At 35.7% G+C, this 15415-nt stretch overlaps 1 protein-coding gene across 6 annotated transcripts in view; it reads left to right on the forward strand.

Moving 5' to 3' along the window:
- Nucleotides 1-1014: 1014 nt before the first annotated feature.
- LOC115983684 (ubiquitin carboxyl-terminal hydrolase 12-like) overlaps nt 1015-15415 on the forward strand; it is a 44459-nt gene continuing 30058 nt past the window's right edge. For 3 of the 6 annotated variants that reach the window (XM_031106417.1, XM_031106420.1, XM_031106422.1), the window contains exons 1-11: nt 1015-1181; nt 1346-1457; nt 4898-5045; nt 5151-5308; nt 9477-9742; nt 9835-10053; nt 10148-10256; nt 10343-10458; nt 10697-10795; nt 12919-13028; nt 14227-14301. In XM_031106417.1, coding sequence (XP_030962277.1) covers nt 1152-1181; nt 1346-1457; nt 4898-5045; nt 5151-5308; nt 9477-9742; nt 9835-10053; nt 10148-10256; nt 10343-10458; nt 10697-10795; nt 12919-13028; nt 14227-14301 — 1442 coding nt within the window. In that variant the 5' untranslated portion in view covers nt 1015-1151. The remainder of the gene's footprint in view (nt 1182-1345; nt 1458-4897; nt 5046-5150; nt 5309-9476; nt 9743-9834; nt 10054-10147; nt 10257-10342; nt 10459-10696; nt 10796-12918; nt 13029-14226; nt 14302-15415) is intronic. The other 3 variants (XM_031106419.1, XM_031106421.1, XM_031106418.1) reach the window with 3 other exon arrangements.

Here is a 15415-nt window from a genome sequence, read left to right on the forward strand (position 1 = left end):
TCAAGGGCCCTATAGTGGCGTTTTTTAAGCCCTATAGTGACGTTTTCGGGCCCTATAGCGGCGTTTTCGGAAAAAGTGGTATTTCCCTAATTATTTCCGAAACAGTGATCTATTGCTAAATATTTCAAAAATTAATGCTAATGGGCCATTTTTGCCTAAACTATATACTAAAAGTTTCATTTCCAAAAAAAAAACTAATTGTCAGTTGGATGGGCCGTGTGTTTCTTCAAGGGGTTGGGTCTGGGCTAAAAAAAAAAAAAAGAGAGGCGGCCGACGCCCTTTTTTTATGCAATGCTTGGGTCCCACAGAATTGCAGAATTGCCCACAGTATTACAAATTCGACAAGCAAAAAAGAAAAAGTAATCAAGCTTATTGGTCCAGACTTCGGATGCACATTTTTTGCTAAGACTTTTACATATATATATAAAGTAGACTATTATTACGAATTCTACTTCTATTTTTGTTTTTTGGAAATGAAATGAACTACATTTACAAATTATTAGAGTTACCGGCTAAAGATTTGGTGAGTAAAACTAAAAAACTATGAGTCCTGAACTTGCAAAAAAAAAAAAAAAAATGCACTACAATATTCAATTATTCACAACAAATATTACGTGGCACATTTTATTACTGATTTTAATTTGAACTACTAAATTATTTATTTTTTTTAGAACAAAACTGGTAAATTATTTTTTATTAACTAATAACAACTTTTCTGGTAAAATCTACTTAAAATTTGTTGGGAAATTATTATAAATATATATCACATGTGAATATTTTTACTTTATCCCTCCTCTAACTCATAATAAAGTATAAAAAGGACAATTGCAAATTCTACTTGCTAGATTAGAACTGGCGAGTAAAAACCGAAAACTCGGAGTCCTGAACTTGCAAATTTCATATATAAAAATAAAAAAGATCGTCGATTAGTGGCCTTTTTTTGGATATTAAATTCCGAAAGTGTCCTCTGTTTTTTTTTTTTTTTTTTTTGGGTCTCGAACTAAAACCCAGAGAGTCAGTCGGCCTTTTCTTTTCTTCGTTCATCGCCCATTCCATTCCATCTTTTCCTTTCTTTTCTTTTGCATAACTTGTTGCAGACTCCTCTTTCTCTCTCTTTTTCACTCTCCTGATTCATCGATCGACCACCACTCATGACTCTGATGACTCCTCCACCCTTAGATGTAATTCCCAAATCCACAACTCTCCCTCTATACACACAATCTTTTCAATTCAATTCAATTCAATTCAATTGTGATCCATAAAGTCACAACTCTCTCTTTCGGAGCTCCGGATCCGAGTACTTGATATTGAATTCTTTTGTTTTTTATTATTTATTTTTTTGCAGCAGCAACAGCAGCCTCAGCCTCAGCCTCAGCCGCAGCCGCAGCCGCAACAGGAAGATGATGAGATGTTGGTTCCGAACACAGACTTGCTCGAAGGCCCTCAGCCCATGGAAGGTTCGATAACTTTCTGTTTTCTTCTGTTCTGCTTACGTTTTTCATTTTTTTCTCGCTCAATACGCGATTTTTGATTGATCCATTTTTTTTATTTTAGTGTATAAAGGGGATAGTGTTCACATTGAATTAATCTAATTGACTCGAATTTTGAATAAAAAAAAAATGTAATTTTACGATATGTTGTTCATTTTCCAATAATCCAAATCAATTTTATCTTTATCGTCGTCTTTAATTATAGTTTTTGAATAATCTTTTGACATTTAGTGTCACTTCCTAGACTTTACTTTTTTTTTTTTTTGATGAATACAATGAATCCTCCTCCAATCCATTAAATGATCGTAATACGGCGTGCCAGCCGCTCACACGGTTGTAAGTCACGTTTTTCATTTCTCACGATATAGTCCACAAAATGTGTAAAAGAGTCAAGCTTGCTTTTATAGACTTACACCCCCAAAGCAAATTGCACAAATATATTTGGCATAATTCAAGAACCTACAAATAGAACGAATGCAAAGGACCGCAACTCTGTAGCCGCAGATGATCCTTGTCTCTCTCCTCTAGACTTACGCATACAACACCAATCCAATATCATAATGCGTTGCTTTTGCGGTTATGGGTTCAAGACCTGTAGTGGTTGGAGGCTTTAGATGAGCTGTAGACCTAGACATCCTAGGTTCGATCCTCACTTGGAGTTCTCCTAGAATACTTGATGATACACAATTCTGGCGGGTGGGGTTTTGTATTCTTTTAAAATAAAATACCTATAAAAAAAAAAGAAAAAAGAGTGAAGACCTTACCCAAGGTTGTTTTCCATGTGAAAAAAGTGACCCTATGAGGCATTCTAGATCCTTCAATGCCTTGCATTGAACCTCTCAAGACATCATAACACGATTCAACTTCATATTTTCTACTTTAAGTTAAAGGCAGTGAAAAATTTGATCCTTTCCTTTAGTGGCTGTGAAATTTCATTAGAGTATAACAAATTAAAGAAATTCTCGATAGACTTCATTTTCCAATCCTGAACTCGTCTCATGAACTAAGGATTCCAGTACCTCACTCCATTGCCTCTTGTTCCTCTTAAGTACGATGTGACTAAGGCATTCTTGTTTGATGATAAAGCAAACAAATAAAGGAACAATCTTTAAGACAAGAATCTCCTCACCGTATGTCATACCAAAATTAGATTTGTGGGCCATTCTCCACCACACAATTAATATGCCTAGTGGAAGATTCCCACCCACCTCTAATACTCTTATTAAGGCTGACCTGATGAGAAACTCACACCATCTTCATTAACTAACTCGCCCCATCCTCCTTATTTCTCCACAAGCGAGCCTTTTCCATCCCAACCCTCCATGGCCATGTTCCAAGAAGAGGTTGATTAAAAGTGCCCCAACTTGTGAATACCCAAATCACCCTCCAATTCACCAAATGATACTTAGAAGTATCCCCTGCTCCTTCCCATAAATAGTCTCTTTGAAACTTTTCCAATCTATTGGCAACATGAATGTGCATTATAGCATACATTTGATTAAAGTAAGACTTCCTCCCTTTGAGAGGTATATCTTCTTCCATCTAGCAAGCCTTCTTTCTTCCTTCTCGATAATAGTATTCCAAACAACTTCGGACTTAAAATGAGAACCTAAAGGTAATCTCATATAGGTCATAAGAAGGCATCCCTAACTGTGAGATTAGATTTGACACATCACTTACACTACCGACCAGTACCATAACACTTTTGCTTAGATTTACTCATAGGTCTGAAATTGCCTCAAAACAAAGGACATACCGAACTTCAATATATATATATTTGGCTTTCTTTTAGGCATTCAAGTTTCTTGGAATTTAACAATAATAAAATAAAAAATAGTTATATTGTCATTTGGTGCCTTATTAACAACATGTAACACAAATTTGCAACTAGACAAATAGGATCATATGAGTCACCGTTCTCTTCTCTTTTGTAAAACCTAAAAACATGCAAACAAGTCGTGGTATGGTCCTTCACTGTAGAAGGCAGGGATGATGCCCAGGGTACACATTCAATCATACAAGGACTGCAATATATGATCTTTGGTTACAAAAGTAGGACACCCAATTCCATCAAATACCCTCTTGTTTCTTTCATTCATTAGATTTCACATAACACATAGAGGTATGGCTTGCCACAGGCTAGCTTAGCTGTTATGTAGCAATGAAATTGTCTTTGCTAACACCTCAAAAGCTCCACACAGATTTAGGCATCAGCCAAACTAGCCCAAACAATGCAAAGATTGACCAGATATCTGTTGCCTAAGAACAATGAAGTAGCTGGTGATTAATAGATCAAAGCTTCTTTTTCCCATATAACACCAATCAACAAATGCCTTTTGTGAAGGTTATCAATATTCAAGATTTTCCCTAGACCTGCACAAAGAGTGACGACACCTTTTGTGGTACCTTGGCTGTCCAAATGCTCTTCCATGGAAGGAAACCCATGGAACTCCTAAGGGTATTATAGTACAAATGAACCTCAAGCAACCTTTTTTTGTTTGGGATTTACAAGGCTCGGTACCTACCTGGCAAAGAAGAGCAGCTCAGAAAAAGAAGCAACTGATTCCAGTTCCCAATCTTGAAAAGTCTGAATAAAATGAGGATTCCGATGTTGAATCTTACCATTAGAAGGGTTACCTAGATAAGATGCTACTCATGCCTCCTCAAGCTCAAGTGTAATTATTGCTTGAGTGAATATTGGAGTTATCCAAATGAAAACTACCCAGCACAAACTCATAAAGACGTTAAACCATGTTTTAAGCTCCTGGATTATATTAAAAAACATATTGCTAGACATTTAGGAAAAAAAGCGGAACTGATGATTTTATTTATTTATTTTTTTGATAAGTAATAAGTTTATTGATATAAAAAAGGGGAACACCCAGTACACAATGTCTTCAAGAAGAAGTACAAAAGATTCAATATGTATTGTTTGATATGTGTTTATTGTCTGATACTAACAACTATGGTTGCTAAGTGAACTGATGAAATTGGAGAACTATATATTTGCAATGTAATCATTTAAGTTATTTTGGCTATTAGTCCCTTTTGTTGAGTACAAACTGCTACAAGATTGAGGATCTTATTCTTGTATTATAATTTCTAGGTTATCCCATGCTTTCTCCAGAAATAATTGGGCCTATGGTGTTGATATTTTAAGGGTTTATGTTTGACTTTCTATTTAAAAAAAAAAAAATTAATTTGATTGAAGTATACCCTTTGTTTAATTGATCCAAATACTCCACATGCATCAAATTTAAATCTTTGTACCAGGCTCAGCTAACACTAGTTATTGTAAAATACAATATTTGAGATGTATTATCTTAATTACTTTTGGCTTTGTACTTTTCTTTGTGTATGAATGGGAACTTTGTGTTTGACTATGATTTTTATGTGAATTATTTTAGTAGCTCAAGCAGAAACCACAAGCACAGTGGAAGCTCAGGCCGTGGATGATCCACCATCTGCGAGGTTCACTTGGACAATTGATAATTTCTCAAGGCTTAATACAAAGAAGCTCTACTCTGATGTTTTTTTTGTCGGAGGCTACAAATGGTATCTGGATCTCTCCATTTGTTACAGTAATTACATCCATATCCCTTGCGTTGGATTATGTTTGTTAACTGATTGTTGTGATCTGCGTTTAATTGCCCTTGGCAGGCGAATACTAGTCTTCCCAAAGGGGAACAATGTCGATCATTTGTCTATGTATCTAGATGTTGCAGATTCAACGAATTTGCCTTATGGCTGGAGTAGATATGCCCAGTTCAGCTTGTCTGTTATCAACCAAATCCATAATAAATACTCAATTAGAAAAGGTATACTCTCTCCACTGTTCTCATATAGAAAATTGATTTTTGTTTAGTATATTGATAAAATTGGACACTACTGTATTTTGTCCCTCTATGATCTTACTATCATATCCTGTGCTAGTGTAGAAGTACTTTGCATGCTTGTTTTGAACCTTGATGAACATTTTGGAGAGGATTTAGGATGGTATCGTACAAATTCATTTTCTGTGGTTGGTTGGGGCATCCACTCTTGTAAATGGGTCATCGTATACTAAAGAGAAGTTTTTGTGTGGGCGTGAGTGTTCATGAACTAGTGTGGCTTTATGCATCAAATATGGTAAGTGTATTAGTGGTAGAAAGAAAACCTCACCCAATTGCAACATTCTGTATAACAATGCCGCCCAACTGCTTAGGATGCATTGCTCCAATGTCAATGAACTGTGATTTGATCTGCATGCCTTTGTTTATTGTCTTTTCTACCAATTGCGAATGAAAAAGCATTGTGTCCTCTTGTCCACTTCTTTAGTGTACTTGGTCTCACCAATATTGCTTACAAGACCCACTCAGAAAATATCCCTAACCGAATATCAAAATCCTAAATTAACTTTGAAATGAAGTAATGCAACAAAAATAATAATTTTATTAAGGTGTTGGTGCATTTAACTTTCAAATTGCAAAGATTGAGGATTTCTCTACTTTAAAAAAAATTATGAATGTCGAGGTCTTTCTCATGTGTTCAATAGTAGACCGTTTGTTGTCGTTGATTTGAGTCTTTTGATGGTGAAGGTTGTTGGGCTACTAGGTTGAGGGCAGGCTTGTCTGAGTTTTTGCCTTGGTGGAAGCTTCATTGGAGGAGAGTGCTGGACATTTAGGAGCTGATGAGATTGACTAGATTTTTGAGAGTAGAGGTGGACAGTATTCTTTGATGTGCATCCTCTAGGGGAAACTGGTGGTTGTAGCTCTTTGTTTTTTTTTTTTTTTTTTGGGAGGGATAGATTTAAAAGATATGTAGTAATGAATTTATGCGACATTCCTAATGTCATTGATTTTACTAATTAACACCTGTGTGTGTGTGTGTGTGTGTGTGGATGGAGCTTAAGGATGTGTGTCCGCTTGCATGCACAATTGGATGGATTTGAACGATATGTAGTGTAAATAAATTTATGCTACATTCTTTTGTCATTGGTTTAAGTAATTGACACTTCTCTTTCTCTCTCTCTAGATGGACCTTAAGGATATGTGCGTGCATGTGCATGTGCATGTGTGTGCACAATTTTTATTTCTTTAGACCATTACTTTCTTCAAACAAAGCCTCGGCTAGTTTGTTGTTAGTGATTGGTTTTGGTGGGATGACTTCAAAGTAGTTGCCATAAATTTATATAAAGTTTAAAACTTCTTCCCTTTGGTGGCTTCATTTTGAGCATTCATATCACTAGCAGTTGTGAAGGTCATGGATATTCCAATGGAGGGAGGCAGCTTCACATTGTCTAATAATCTGTCAAGGTCCAGAATGGATAAATTACTGTTCTCCCCCATCTTTGGAGGATAATATCTCTCAGAAAGTGCAATGAATACTCCCATGCTTGCTTTCTGATCATTTTCCTATTATCTTGGAGTGTGGGTTTATACAGAAGGGTAGGAGTCCTTTTGGGTTCAAAAATATGTGGTTAAAAGCTGAGAGGTTTATAGACAAGGTAATGATGTGGTGGGATTCCCATAATGTTCATGGGTTGCCTAGTTTTGTACTTGTGAACAAACTGAAAGCAGTTAAAGTGGATCTAAAGAAGTGGAAAGACAAGGAGTTTGGTTATGTGGTAGGGAGGAAGAATTGTTTATTAGAGAGCATCCAGATGCTGAATGCGATCGAGGACAAAGACCCCTTTAAAATGCTGAAAGACTAGGCAATTGTAGAACTTGAGTAGAAGATCCTAATGGAGGAATTAAGTTTGAGGCAAAAATCTTGAGCACTATGGCTTAGGGATTCACACTTAGGAATTCATATGATACTGTGTTTATGACCTAACATCTACTCTCTGTGGATGATATGTTAATATTTTGAGGGGCTGAACCAGAAATGATGTGGCATTTGAAAAGTGTCTTTGTTATTTCAGGCTATTTTAGGTTTTAAAGATAATCAGAATTGGTCTTGGTGGGCAACGCAGAATGTAGAAGCATTGGTAGATATTTTGGGATGTAAAGTATCGGTGTTGCCTTTCACATACTTGGTTCTCCCGGCTTTCAATGAAGTTATATTACTTATCCAAAAAAAAGGGGTGGGGGAGGAGGTGCAATATTTCAAGGGTCAAAGAGCAACTTGGCCTGATATTATTTACATTGAGTTGTTAAAAAGAAAATTAAATGAAATAGAATAACATATTCTCATGCTAGCTGGATCCCTAATATGATAAATCCCCATCCACACTGATACTTAATGTGCCCAGCTGACTTTCAATGAGGTTATATTACTTATCAAAAAAAGGGGGAGGAGGTGTAATATTTCAAGTGTCAAAGAGCAACTTGGCCCGACATTATTTAAGTCGAGTTGTTAAAAAGAAAATTAAATGAAATAGAATAACATATTCTCATGCTAGCTGGATCCCTAATCTGATAAATCCCCATCCACACTGATACTTTATGTGCCAAGCTGACTTTCAATGAAGTTATATTACTAATAAAAAAAAAGGGGGGAGGAGGTGCAATATTTCAAGTTTCAAAGAGCAACTTGGCCCGACATTATTTACATCGGGTTGTTAAAAAGAAAAATAAATGAAATAGAATAACTTATTCTCATGCTAGCTGGATCCCTAATCTGATAAATCCCCATCCACTGCTCTCCAACCTCCTCACTTCAAATGCAGCAAGAAAAACCAACCCACCATTATCCTGCCTGCATGTTTCAAAGCCACCCCACTACCTGCCCCAAAGGCCAGGTCCTGCTCTTAAATGTCGCTTATGTCTGTTTCACCACTAATAGGACTTCTTGCAACCATGTTGCAACCACTCATCAAACACTGTTATTAATTCATGCTCTTTTTGTGGGAATTGTGGCTTAGAGGCTGTAGCAGTGTTGATGGGTGGTCTTCAATGAGAGTAGTGGTGGGCTTGGCACATTAAGGCAGTGATAAATTTCCTTTAATTTTGTCACAAAGATCTAAATGGGGGATGGGTGATTGGGTTAAATGCAATGGTGATTTATTTTGTAGAATGGATGGTGCTGATAGGTTTTGACAGTGGTTGAATTTTGATGGCACTGAGATGAGCTTGATAGTGTAGTAGGGTTGGTTCACCAACAATTTTTATAGGAAAGGCAAGACAGGCTTGCACCTTGATGGTCTTGGCTGACTTTTTGATTGAGGATCTAGTTTTGGCTTCTTCTCTGTGTTTCTTGCTACACATGTAATATGATTTTTATTTATCAGTATTCTATCTTTTCTTTTTGTATCTTCTATTTATTGCGTGGAAATTTAAATTTGAGATGTTTCTGTGGATAAAAGTGTCTATATTGAGCAATGAAGGTTTTGTCTTAGAGGTTAGTTGCAAGATTTGGTGCTGTCTGCTTTGTTTGACTTTTTTTTGCAAGAGCCTAATAATTAAGTGTTCAAAATTTTAAAGGTGTTGAATTCAACCAGAATTTACCCAAGTCTTTATTTTTAAGATCTGATGAGTGGATAAATGCACTTGGAAGCCCTCAATGTAATGCTTTTTAAAATTTCTCTATGTTTGAATCACTTAAAAGATTCTAATTTCTAAGTGAAGTATGTATAGATGGCGTATGTACTTGTTCTCTCTCTCTCTCTCTCTCTCTCTATATATATATATATATATATGTATGTATGTATGTGTGTATATAATTTCTATAATTATAAAAGAAGTAAAGCACCATAGAGACAGTGACTTGGTGGGTTACATAACTAATTTCAGTTTAGCTAATTAGTAAACCTATAATTAACTGAAAAAAACAGATATTGTTATATGGTAATTAACGCTGAGATCATGGCATGGTGACAAGGTTTGTGCTTGACAAATACGTTGAATGTAATACCAAGACATTTAGGATGCCAAGGACAAAAAATAATGATTATTTTGCGTGTGATGAATTTACCTAGGTTTTGAGAGCCCTCTCCTAGGGTAGGGTTGTGCTTTTTATTTCAAATTTTATACATGGTGATAGTTACCCTCCTTCTGCATCTTGCAGAAACACAGCACCAGTTCAATGCACGTGAGAGTGATTGGGGTTTCACTTCATTCATGCCTCTTGGTGAACTTTATGACCCTGGTAGAGGTTATCTTGTGAACGACACATGCATAGTTGAAGCTGATGTTGCCGTACGTAGAGTTGTTGATTATTGGTCACATGACTCGAAGAAGGAGACTGGTTTTGTTGGACTTAAAAACCAGGGAGCTACATGCTACATGAATTCTCTTCTTCAGACTCTCTATCATATACCTTACTTCAGAAAGGTTAGCATACTTGGTCTTGGTAACTTGCCTTATTGCTTTTATTTCACAATGATACTTCATATTTAATATAAATCTATAAATTTTAATTTCAGAATGTGTATCATATGCCAACCACTGAGAATGATATGCCGACGGGGAGCATCCCTCTGGCTTTGCAGAGTTTATTTTACAAGCTCCAATACAGTGACACTAGTGTAGCAACAAAAGAGCTGACAAAGTCTTTTGGATGGGACACATATGATTCATTTATGCAGCATGATGTGCAAGAACTTAATAGGGTTCTTTCTGAAAAGCTGGAAGATAAAATGAAGGTATACAGAGGTTCCATGGTATTGAACTTCTGCACTTTTTCTTATATGTTCGCTTTGGTGGTTATTTGAATTGGAAATTGTTTTGTTAACCCAGGGAACTGTTGTGGAGGGTACAATACAGCAGTTATTTGAAGGGCACCATATGAATTATATTGAATGCATCAATGTGGACTATAAGTCAACAAGAAAAGAATCATTTTATGGTAGATATTTGGGGTTACAGCGAAGTACCATATTATCATAGATGGATTTATGGGCCTTATGGAACCTTTTCATATATTAATTGTAGATCTTCAGCTTGATGTCAAAGGTTGTCGGGACGTTTATGCTTCTTTCGACAAGTATGTGGAAGTGGAACGTCTTGAGGGTGATAATAAGTATCATGCCGAACGGTATGGTTTACAGGTAAATTCCTCTGATATATTGTTGTTTCCTTGTGAATTTATGTTTTAACACATCTGCTTTTTCTTGCATTAACCTCTACTGTATAGTCTGTATTCATATCCTTCTTTTGGATTTCTCTAAATGTATCTGGGATTTGTTCTTCTTGAATTGGGTCACCTAATCCATAGATGTGTTTGCCTGATTGAAAAATCCTAGAGGAATGTTTTTAAAGAATGTTTCCAACTTTTTGACCTTTCAGGATGCTAGGAAAGGTGTTTTGTTCATTGATTTTCCGCCTGTCCTTCAACTTCAGCTAAAAAGGTTTGAGTATGATTTTATGCGGGATACCATGGTAAAGGTGAGTAATAGAGTGAATTCAAATTATTTTTAACTTTCATGGTATATTCGTTTGATTCCTGTTTATGCTTTGCAATTTTTTTTTCATGAGTAGTTTTGCATAAAAAAACTTTGGTGTCCAAATGCACAAAATAGAAAGAAGGAAAACAAGGGTATCCTCCTCCCCACCCCCTCCCCCTCCCCTGGGGAATTTCAGTTCCTACAGTTTGCTACTGGATGTGCATACTTGAATATTAGTTCACCATTATATTCACATGAAAATTAACTTGGCTTCTGTACTGTAGTTGGTATCATTGACAAAAGCATATTCTGGTTCATAATACTCAAGCCACATGTCTTCGGGGCCACATCATGTCATTTTATTTAAAAAGAAAAGCAGGTGGAAAAAAGTCATACTCACCATACTTTTTTTTTTTTTTTTTTTTTTTTTTTTTTTTTTTTAAATTTATCGGTAAGAATAATTTTACTGAGAAGAGACTTCATCATGAAAAAAACATGAAGTAGCCTAAAGAATTACAATTGAAGAATATTTGACCATGAAATTTTGAACCGAAGTACTATTTGTAAGACCCAAAGCAAAAGTCCACTCATAAAGAGAACTAATGAAAGATGCTAGCAATTGAGTTGCTGTGCACTCCACATCTTCAAAAGTACATCCATTTCTTTCCCACTAGATAGTCCATAGCAAACATAAGGGTACAAGGTTCCAAACAGCTAACCAACTATTAGAGCCTTCCCTTGGAATTTGATTCTAGGCTGTTTGATTTGGATTGTGTTGGACGGAACAAAATCGTTGTTCCTTTGAGGATACTGAGAAGACATTGGTAGAGGTAATAGATCTATGCTAGCGTAGTATTTTTGATTGGTCTTGGTGCCGGGGTTTTACGGATTGTTCCTCTCTTTTAGAGTTTATGTTTTCTCTTAGAATAGCCTCTTGATTTCTTTTTCTTTGTTGTCTGTCTTTGTTTTCCTGTGTTCATCATCATGAACACCATGTATTTTTTTTCTTTCGTTTTTTCATCAATAATATTAATCTTATTGCCTATCATATTTAAAAAAAAAAAAAAAAAAAAAAAAACTATTAGAGCCTTCAGTCCGCCATCCACTTAATAAATCATGCACCTTCTCCGGTAATACCCGCTGAATCCCAAACATCCAAAAAACATAACACCATAAACCTTAAGCCACACTGCACTGTATTAATAGTGGTCCACAGCCTCCCCATTGCATTGACACATGCAACACCAACTCACCATTGTATAACCTCTCTTCATAAGATTATCACAAGTAAGAATTTTCCCCAAAGCTGCTGTCCACACAAAAAACGCGACTTTGGAAGGAACCTTTTGCTTCCAAATACTTCTCCAAGGAAAGGACTGAGTACATACACCCAACAAAGTTTGATAATAAATGCTTACCTCAAAGCCCCTACTCTTAGCAGGTGTCCAACATATCTTATCCTCGCCAATACACCTTAGCGAGACTCCATATATAAAATCCCAAAAAACAGACAAAGGTTCTGATTCCCTATCATGAATTGCTCACAAGAATTCCAAGTCCCAAAAAAGAACCCCATTAGGAAACTGCATGAGATCAGACACATAAGCCTCCTTATCATTGCTTATTTTAAATAAATCCGGAAAACACACACTCAAAGGATTATCCCAACACCAAACATCATGCAAAAATTTCACTCTAGTCCCATCTCCAATTTGAAACTGAATGTAGCGAGAAAAAGTAGACCAACCACTACTAGTAGTTTTCCACAAACAAACCCCATAGGAGCTTGGAATAGACTTAGAGCACCAATCTCGTTCCTTAGTTCCATATTTAACCCTTATAACCTTTCTCCATAACGCTTCTTTCTCATACCGAAATCCCCACAACCATTTTCCCAAAAGCACTTCATTAAAGTATCTCAAATTTTGAAATGCTAGACCCCCAGAATAAGTTTCAGATTTTGCAAGATCATTAGAGCTTCTTGTCTTAGTATATAGGAGCTTAGAATATACAACCTCTTATAATTTTGGTCTCCATGGATGCTTTTTCTTTTGTCTCATATTTCTAATTACTTGCCTTTGAACACCTGTAATTGGAATTGCCTGTTCCACTTATTGGTGACAGATAAATGACCGCTATGAGTTCCCTTTGGAACTTGATCTTGATAGAGAGAATGGCAAATATCTATCGCCAGATGCAGATAAGACTGTTCGCAACCTCTACATTCTTCACAGGTATTAATATTCTTAGTTATTGGGTTTGATAATATGTCCTTTTCTTATCGGGAAAAATCTTTGCTTTATTTGGTAAAATTTTTCTAGACAGTTTCGTAGATGTAATGAAGTAATTCTTCTATTGGATGACATCTCGTGGGAATATAGTCTGGAATGCTGATGAACTGGATTAATGACATTCTTCAGTTTGTTTACTCATTAATTTGTTCTAATGAAATGAAAATTGCCCATCTTATTAGCATTGCTTCTTTCAAGCATTCTTCTGCCAGAAGTCCAAGAAGGGTATTGTTTAAAATTTGTTGATTCACTCAAAGTCCTTTAGACATTTGAATGTATGATCTAGATTGGTTAGCTGTTAGATGGAGAGTTTCATCTATATATTATGCTAAAATTGAAATACTAAAGTGGTGGTTACTATGTGTCTGTACTTATAATTTCTTTGCCTGTTCTAGTATATTATTAGGCAATTACTTGAACATTGCTACCATAATGCTATGCCCCGCACCAACTCTAATTAAACATTTTTCTCTCTATAAAAGCAAGTGAAGCCAATATGGATCTGGATCCATCTTTGTAGTAGTAGATCTATCTACATTCTTAGATAGTGACAGCTAAGAAGCATGTACACTCCAAACTATTTGTCATGTTTGTGTCAAACACTCAAGGGACACTATTCCCTTCGTGTCCTTAGTATGTTGGGAATATTTTTTTAATTTATAATAATTTCCTTTGAAAGATTTTAATAGTTATTTATTTTGAAAAATTATAATGAAATTGTACTTAAATATATTAATTAATTGTTGTATCCCCACCATGTTGTGTTCTAATTTTTCAAGAATTGCCGTGTCATTGTGTCTTGTGTTGTGTCCGTGTCCAGGTTTTTTTAGTGTGACAGTCATACTATAACAGGTTTTGGTGACTACTGTCTGTAGACTCTTTCTTCGTTGATGACCTTACCTATCTCTGTTGGAATGACATTTGTATAATTTTAAATTTTCTTTAGAGGGTACTCTTTTATTTCTGATTAGTTGTGTATTTTGTATTAGTAATACCTAGAGTTTCCCGAGACTAATGGATAAAACATACAAAGTGCACCAACGGCATATGATACTTTTGTGCTATTTCTTTCTTTGATTGCTTAAGATAATATTCATTGATGCATTTACAGATGGTAACATCCACTTTTCTTTCTTTACAGTGTTTTGGTTCACAGTGGTGGGGTGCATGGTGGACACTACTATGCATATATCAGGCCAACCCTATCTGATCAGTGGTAATGCATATCGAAAAATTTTAACTACTTTCAACACTTTCAATACTAATTGTTATCTCATTAAACTTTTGTTTTATATTTTTGTTTATGCAATTGACTTATTGACCTTATAAATGTTTACTCAAGCTTTGTTTGTTAAGTGGTTATGGAAATTCAATGAGGAGAGTCAACATTTTTGGAGACTTGCTTTTGATAAAAATTTTTGGAGAAGCATGTGGTGACTAGACCTTTGAAGTGGTAGTAAGACCTTATGGGTGTAGCCTGTGAAAAGGTGTAAGACCTGGATGGATAAATTTAATGTCAATATTTCTTCTACTGTAGGGTTTTGGCATTACTGGACCTCTGATTGCGAAGGACAGAGATGCATCTTCTATATTGAATTCAAGATGGGAGGATGGACCATGTAATTGGAATTTGAGATTCATTAGTGCTAAACTTACACATACAACTTCAATGGATTTTTTGTACTCGTCTCAATTTTGATAGTAGAGCAGGTCATATTAGATGGGATTTGAACAAAAAATGGTAAGTTTTGTCTGTTCTAACTATGAAAGGTTGAGGGGGGCAACTAGATGATGGTTTTTTTGAAAGAGCTTTGGGTGTAACTAGTTGCCTCAGAACGTAGATTTTTTATTTTATTTATAATTTAATTTTAAATTTTAAATTTTTTATGGACAACTACTTTGGTTAAAATTTAAACTGGGCAATCTTATTAGATGGAATGTGATTATGGTCCATTGAAGCTGTATGTGTAAGTTTAGCAGTCTGTGGATCACTTGTTGCTACATGGTTCATTTGCATATGAAATGTGGTCCTTTGTATTCCTTGCATTTGGGGTTCAATGGGTGATGCAAGAGAAGTTGATAGATGTCTATGCATGTTGGAGAGGGCTTTATGGATGCTAAGTCTGATTTGGAAGGTGATTCACTGCATTATGTGGACAATTTGGGGAGAGGAATAATTAATCTTTTGAAGGCGTAATGAGAGCTATTGTTGAGATGAAATCTATATTTTTACATTCTTTGTTCAGAGTATTATGGATCAAGGTTTGCATTAAGGAATACTTTAAGTTCATATCTCTTTGCACGAGTTAAGGATGAACTTACTAGACTGA

This window comes from Quercus lobata, chromosome 4, assembly GCF_001633185.2.
Source record: "Quercus lobata isolate SW786 chromosome 4, ValleyOak3.0 Primary Assembly, whole genome shotgun sequence".
NCBI classification, from domain to species: Eukaryota; Viridiplantae; Streptophyta; class Magnoliopsida; order Fagales; family Fagaceae; genus Quercus; species Quercus lobata.